We start from the raw sequence: 8,039 nt of genomic DNA, 5'->3' as shown, positions 1-8,039 counted from the left end.
TGTCTCACTGTCTCAGCTTCCTGAGGAGTTGGGATTACAGGCATGCGCCACCACCTCTGGCTAATTTTTATATTTTTAGCAGAGATGGGGTTTTGCCATAATGGCCAGGCTGGTCTCGAACTCCTGACCTCCGGTGATCCACCCACCTCAGCCTCCCAAAGTGCTGGGATTACAGGTGTGAGCCCTCCGTGTCTTTTCTTTTCTTTTTCTTTTTTTTTTTGAGATGGAGTCTCGCTCCGTCGCCCAGGCTGGAGTGCAGGGGCACGATCTCGGCTCACTGCAAGTTCCACCTCCAGGGTTCATGCCATTCTCCTGCCCCAGCCTCCAGAGTAGCTGGGACTACAGGTGCCCGCCGCCTCACCTGGCTAATTTTTTGTATTTTTTAGTAGAGACGGGGTTTCACCGTGTTAGCCAGGATGGTCTCAATCTCCTGACCTCGTGATCTGCCCACCTCGGCCTCCCAAAGTGCTGGGATTACAGGCGTGAGCCACTGCGCCCAGCCCTCCGTGTCTTTTCAAGACTTGATAGCTTATGTCTTTTTATCACTGAATAATATTCTACTATACGGGTGTACCACAGTTTGTTTATCTATTAACCTATTGAAGGACATCTCGGTTGCTTCCAGGTTTTGGCAATTAGGAATAAAGCTGCCATAAACATTCCTATGCAGGATTTTGTGTGGAATATCAATTTCCAACTAACTGGGTATATATCTTGGAGTACTGCTGGACTGTATGCTAAAGCTATGTTTAGCTCTGTAAGATACTACCAGCTGTCTTCCAAAGTGGCTGTACCATTTTGCATTTCCATCAGCAATGAAGAGGAGTTCCTGTTGTTCTACATACGTATCGGCATTTGGTATTGTCAGTTTTTTTTTAGTCAGTCTAGTAGGTATTAATATGTAGTATCATATCAATGCTGTTATAATTTGTAAATCCATAATGACATATAATACTGAACATTTTTTATATGCTTATCTACCTTCTTTGATGAGGTGCCTGTTCAGATCTTTTGCCCATTTGTAAAACCAAGTTGTCTGCTTATTCTTGAGTTTTTGAGTTATTTGTATATTTTAGATACAACTACTTTAACATATATGTGTTTTGCAAATATTTTCTCCCAGTCTGTGGTTTGTCTTTTTATTCTCTTAGCAGTTTCTTTTGCAGAGCAGAAGTTTTATTTTATTTATTTTTTTGAGATAGAGTCTCACTCTGTCACCCAGACTGGAGTACACTGGCATGATCACGGTTCACTACCGACTCAACTTCCTGGCCTCAAGTGATCCTTTCACCTCAGTCTCCCGAATAGCTGGGACTACAGGCCCGCATCACCATGCCTGGCTAATTTTTTTTTTTATTTTTTGTAGAGACAGGGTCACAGTATATTGTGCAGGCCAGTCTTGAACTCCTGGACTCAAAGCATCCTCCCACCTCGGCCTCTCAAAGGGCTGAGATTACAGGCATGAGCCACTACACCCAGCTTCCAGAAGTTTTAAATTCATTTAAGTCCAATTTATTTCTTTCATGGATTATGCTTTTTGTGTATCTAAAACCTCATCACCAAACTCAAGGTCACCTAGATGTTCTTCTGTGTTATCTTCTAGAAGTTTTATAGTGTTTGGATTTTACATTCAGTTTCAAGATCCATTTTGTCAAGGGCCTCAGGTAGAAGGAAAAAAAAATCCATTTTAACATTTTAAGTTAAGGGGTAAAGATGGGTCTAGATTATTATTATTATTATTATTTTGCATGTCAATGTCCCATTATTCCAGCACCACTTGCTGAAAAGATTATCCTTCCTCCCTTGAATTGTCATGTTCTTTTATCAAACAGAGTGGGCCATATTCATGTAAGCCTATTTTGGGGCTTTCTATTCTGTTCTGTTGATCAATTTGTCTGCTCTTTCTCTGAGGCATGCTGTCTTTTTTTTTTTTTTTTGAGATGGAGTTTCACACTTGTTGCCCAGGCTGGAGTGCAATGGTGTAATCTTGGCTCACTGCAACCTCCGCCTCCTGGGTTCAAGCGATTCTCCTGTCTTAGTCTCCCAAGCAGCTGGGATTACAGGTGCCTGCCACCACACCCGGCTAATTTTTGTATTTTTAACATAGATGGGGTTTCACCCCATTGGCCAGACTGCTCTTGAACTCCTGACCTCAGGTGATCTGCCTGCCTCAGCCTGCCAAAGTGTTGGGATAGCGGGCGTGAGCCACTGTGCCCGGCCTATGCTGTCTTGTTTACTTGCTTTACAGTGAATCTTGAAGTCAGGTAGTGCCAGTCCTCTAACTTGTTCCTTTTCAGTACTCCGCTAGCCATCTAAATCTTTTGCTTTTCCATATAAACATTAGAATCAGTTTGTCAATATCCCCAAAGTAACTTGCTGTGATTTTGATTGGGATTGTATTAAATCTATAAATCAAGTTGGGTATAATTGATATCTTAATAATACTGAGTTTTCCTATCCATGAGCATGGACCATCTCTTTATTTACCTACATCTTCTTTATTAGTTTTGCAGGTTTCCTCAAATAGGTCCTGAATGTATTTTGTTAGATTTATGCCTAAGCATTTCATTTTGGGGGTGCTAAATAGTATTTTGCTATTAATTTCAAATTTCAATTGTTCACTGCTGATATAGAGGAAAGCAACTGACTTGTACATATTAACCTTATATCCTGCAGCCTTGGTGTAATCACTTATTAGTTCTAAGTGTTTCCTTGTTGATTTAAAAGATTTTTTAAAATTTTTGAGATGGAGTTTCACCCTTGTTGCCCTAGCTGGAATGCAATGGCATGATCTTGGCTTACCGCAACCTCCACCTCCTGGGTTCAAGTGATTCTCCCACCTCAGCCTCCCAAGTAGCTAGGATTACAGGCATGTGCCACCACACCCAGCTAATTTTGTATTTTTAGTAGAGATAGGGTTTCTCCATGTTGGTCAGGCTGGTCTCGGACTCCTGACCTTAGGTGATCTGCCTGCCTTAGCCTCACAAAGTGCTGGGATTACAGGCATGAGCCACTGCACCCGGCCTGATTTAAAAGATTATTTATTTTTATTTTTTTGTTTTCTTCTGATTTAAAAGAGTATTATCTTATTTCACCTTATCTTATCTCAACCTATTCTTTTCTTATCTCATCTCATCTTATCTTAGAGTGAGTCTCACTCTTGTTGCCCAGGCTGGATGACCACCATGCCCAACCTTATTTTTTTTTTTTTTATTGAGACAGAGTCTCACTCTGTCACCCAGGCTGGAGTGCAGCGGTGCAATCTCGGCTCACTGCAAGCTCCGCCTCCTGGGTTCATGCCATTCTCCGGCCTCAGCCTCCCGAGTAGCTGGGACAACAGGCGCCCACCACCATGCCTGGCTAATTTTTTGTATTTTTAGTAGAGACAGAGTTTCACCGTGTTAGCCAGGATGATCTCCTGACCTCGTGATCCGCCCACCTCGGCCTCCCAAAGTACTGGGACAACAGGCGTGAGCCACCCTGCCCGGCCAACAGTTTTTTAAAATGCAAAAATTCCTGTCCTTACGGAGCTTACCTTCCAGTGCAAGAGAAAGTTAATAAATAAAAATATGTCTGATGGCAACAGGTACAAATAATTTGCTGATAGATCAGATGCGGGGAGTGAGAGGTGAGGGAGCCGAGAATGACTGCATTGTTTCTGGAGGAATGGGACTACCATTTACTGAGAAGACTGTGGGAAGAGTAGGGTTGAGTAGGACAGGATGACAACAGGAATTTGGTTTTAGACATGTTGAGGTTGAGGCCTTACCAGCCCCTGAAGTGGAGATGTCAAATAGGCAGCTGGCTTATATAGTCATGTGTTGCTTAATGACAGGGACATGTTCTGAGAAATGCATTATTAGGCAATTCTGACATGGTGCCAACATCATACAGTGTACTTACACACACCTAGATGGTCTACTACATACCTAGGCTGTATGGCATAGCCTATTGCCCCAGGCTACAAACCTGTACACCAAGTTATTGTACTGAATACTGCAGGCAACTGTAAAACAATGGTAAGTATTTATGTATCTAAACATATACAAGGTAATGTGTTGTGACAGCTATGTCACTAGGTAATAGAAAATTTTCAGCTCTATTATAATTTTTTTTTTTTTTTTGAGAAAGAGAGTCTTGCTGTATCACCCAGGCTGGAGTGCAGTGGCACAATAATCGGCTCACTACAAGCTCTGCCTCCCAGGTTCAAGCAATTCTCTGCCTCAGTCTCCCGAGTAGCTGGGATTATAGGCGTCCACCACCACACCCAGCTAATTTTAGTATTTTTAGTAGAGACGCGGTTTCACCATCTTGGCCAGGCTGGTCTTGAACTCCTGACCTCCTGATCCACCCGCCTTGGCCTCCTGAAGTGCTGGGATTACAGGCGTGAGCCACTGAGCCCGGCAGCTTTATTATAATCTTAAGGGACCACTGTTATTTATGAGGTCAGTCACTGACCCAAGTATCATTATGTGGCACATGACTGTATATGAAACTCAAGTTCAGGGGAGAATTCCAGGCTAGAGATGATGGTTTGAGATTCATAAGTATCTAAGTGGTTGTTAAATCCTTCAAATTAGACGAGGTCACCTAAGCAGTAACTCAGAGAAGAAAAACACAAGGACTCTGGGGCTCTCAAACATTTGGAGGTTGGGAGATTTAAAAAAATAGCAATGGAGATTTAGGAGAAGTAGCCAGTGAGGAGGAAAACCAAGATAGAATGGTGTCTTGGAAGCCAAGTAAAGACAATGTTTCAAAGACAGCATTACCAATGTTAAATGGGCTGATAGGTCAAGTGAGATGAGTACTGAAAACTGAACCCTATTTTTAGCAATGTGGAATTATCAGTGAGCCTGAATAGAAGGCTCAAGAGTAACCGGGAGGAGATAAAGCAAAGACAGAGAGCATAGGAAACTCTTTCAAGAAGTTCTGCTCTAAAGGGAGGCTGAGGAATGGGACAGTACTGGAGGGGGATGTATGGTCAGGAGGAGTTTTCTGGGGCTTATTTTTTCTTTATTAAGCAAGAGAAGCTACAGGATATGTTTATGTTGATGGGAATGATCCAGAAGAGAGAGACACTTAAGAAACAACAGCAGAGGGTGAAGCTGTTTGAGATGCAAGATGATTTCTTTTTTTTTCTTTTCTTGAGACAGAGTATCACTCTGTCTTCCAGGCTGGAGTGGGGTGGCCCGATCTCGATCTGGGTTCACTGCAACCTCTGCCTCCTGGGCTCAAGTGATCCTCTCACCTCAGCCTCCCCAAAGTGCTGGGATTACAGGCATGAGCCACCAAACCTGGTCTAGATGATTTCTACTGGTAATAAATACATAGATATGGCTGCTATTATTGCAGTTTATTGCCTTGCATCATAACTGATGTAAACGCAAACTTTTGGTTAGAGGTTAGTAAAAGTGACATGCAATTTTTCTCCCATCTAAGTTCATGAGTTCCTTTAGTTTTAGGGTATGATTATGAGAGTATGTGGCTGAGGTAGAGTAGATGACAAGACCACTGGAGGAGGGCAGGTGAAGGAACTGAGAGGCTGGGGTTTTGTGGAAATCATGTATGTGGACAGTGAAATCTCCAAGAATTCTGAAACAGTAGTGGTCCTAAAGGAAATGACAGTGAGCTGGGAGCTAAAATCTTGGCCTCCAACTGAATGAATGCTCCCTGCGTCAAGGTATTCCCAATCATGAGGCAGCTTCTTCTACTTCTGGACAACTGTAATTATAGGAAACTTCTTCCTTATTCTGAATTACATTCTACCATCTAATATTCCCCATCTTGCTCTTGGCTCAGCCCTCTAGAACTATTCAATCCCTCTGACTTAAGATAATTCTTGAAGCTGCCTAGACAGTTCCCAGTGTTCTCTTTTCTAGGAAAAACACTGTCAGGTCTTTCAACCACTCCTTATACATCATGGTTTCCAGTACTTTCACTATTTTGGTTGCTCTCTTTGTGATACACTTGATTCACTGTCTTCCTAGGGGTGACAGTCAGTGACATGATCTTCTGACTTCCCTTCTGCTATTCAAATCACTATGGCAATTAATAAACACTTTATTTTGCCAAGATGAGTGTGGGTACAAGATTGTTACTGAGGGACAGCAAAACATCTTATACAAGTTACACAAAGCTGTTTTCCCTTTATAATCTGCAGCCTTCTGCTATCCCTGCTAAATTCACAGTGACTAATGTTATGGTGGCGGAATTACTGACAAGAAAGAATGTTACAGTGTCCATGTTTCTAATACATGGCAGAAAATACTATGAATTAGTGCATCAGAAGGAGTACTTACAAGAATATCGGTATTTTCAAAATAATTCCTCCAGTATGGTCTGATTTTCCTCTGTCCACCGATGTCCCAGACATTCAGTTTAAAACCTTGTGATTGTACACTTTTGATGTTGAAACCCTGAAACAGGGGCAAAAACACCAAGTTTTATTAAACTTTGGGATCATAATTCTGACAAAGTTACATTTAATAACTACGTTTTTTTTTATTAATTCTAAAGTACTCTGCCATATGTGATACTGGTAACACTGAAAATGGTTTGTTGTGACAGAGAATAAAGAAACATATTTACACATGCTTATCTCATCCAGGTTGTGGAGTCAGTGTTAATAATGTCAGGCTAACACAATGTTTTTCTTTTTCTTTTTTTTTTTTTTTTTGAGGTAGAGTCTCGCTCTTTTGCCTGGGCTGGAGTGTAGTGGCCGGATCTCAGCTCACTGCAAGCTCCGCCTCCCGGGTTTACGTCCTTCTGCCTCAGCCTCCCGAGTAGCTGGGACTACAGGCGCCCGCCAACTCACCCGGCTAGTTTTTTGTATTTTTAGTAGAGACGGGGTTTCACCGTGTTAGCCAGGATGATCTCGATCTCCTGACCTCGTGATCCACCCGTCTCGGCCTCCCAAAGTGCTGTGATTATAGGCCTGAGCCACCGCGCCCGGCTAACACAATGTTTTTCTACAATGAACATATATACATATATAATTGCTGATGATAACTCCAAATGAGAATAGCTCTAATTAATCGACACACATCACATGCCCATGAAGCTTCAGGACAGTAACATTTAACAGGACATTTCATGTAACTAACAACAACAACAAAAAAGCTGAATCTGAAGACTCAGCAGAAAAGAACACAAGCTAAATTTAAAGAGGCAAAAGCTACAAATCTAGAGGATTAGATTCTTCAAAAGCAGCTCAAAATAAATTTCCTATAGGGATTAATCAGGAAAAAGAGCAGAACTGAGGATGCTATGGGGGAGGCTGGGTTTATAACTCGAATATATCAGCCCAGTAGGGAGGTGGAGCCCTCAGTTACAGACACTGATGGAAACAAACAAACAAGTGGTCACTTAAAATTGTGCTTTCAGGCCAGGCGCGGTGGCTCATGCCTGTAATCCCAGCACTCTGGGAGGCCAAGGCGGGTGGATCAGGAGGTCAGGAGTTCGAGACCAGCCTCGCCAATATGGTGAAACCCCATCTCTACTAAAATACAAAAATTAGCCAGGCACGTGCCTGGAGTCCCAGCTACTCAGGAGGCTGAGGCAGGAGAATCAGTTGAACCCAGGAGGCAGAGGTTGCAGTGAGCTGAGATTATGCCACTGCACTCTGGCCTAGGCGACAGAACGAGACTCCATCTCAACAACAACAAAAAAAGTGCTTTCATAGGCAACTCTGATGAACTTGAACTTGAAAAGGAAGTCTTCCTTTTTTTTTTTTTTTTTTGAGATAAAGTCTTGCTCTGTTGCCCAGGCTGGAGTACAGTGGTGTGGCCTTGGCTCACTGCAACCTCCGCCTCCCAAGTTCAAGTGATTCTCCTGCCCCAGCCTCCCGAGTAGCTGGAATTACAGGCACCTGCCACCATGTCCGGCTAATTTAATGTATTTTTAGTAGAGACAGGGTTTCACCATATTGGTCAGGCTGGTCTCAAACTGCTGACCTCGTGATCCGCCCACCTTGGCCTTCCAAACCACTGGGATTACAGGCACGTGCCGCTGCGCCTGGCTGGAAGTCTTTTTTTTTTTTT

The 8,039-nt window shown here is 42.8% G+C and overlaps 1 protein-coding gene across 1 annotated transcript in view; it reads right to left on the bottom strand.

Annotated features, from left to right (window-relative positions):
- ARL3 (ADP ribosylation factor like GTPase 3) overlaps positions 1–8,039 on the bottom strand; it is a 43,006-nt gene that overhangs the window by 21,239 nt on the left and 13,728 nt on the right. Inside the window, exon 3 of the mRNA XM_023206524.2 lies at positions 6,300–6,416. Coding sequence (XP_023062292.1) covers positions 6,300–6,416 — 117 coding nt within the window. The remainder of the gene's footprint in view (positions 1–6,299; positions 6,417–8,039) is intronic.

This window comes from Piliocolobus tephrosceles, chromosome 9 (genome assembly GCF_002776525.5).
Source record: "Piliocolobus tephrosceles isolate RC106 chromosome 9, ASM277652v3, whole genome shotgun sequence".
NCBI lineage: Eukaryota > Metazoa > Chordata > Mammalia > Primates > Cercopithecidae > Piliocolobus > Piliocolobus tephrosceles.
Note: the sequence above shows the minus strand (reverse complement) of the source record. Positions and strands in the feature narration are given on the sequence as shown.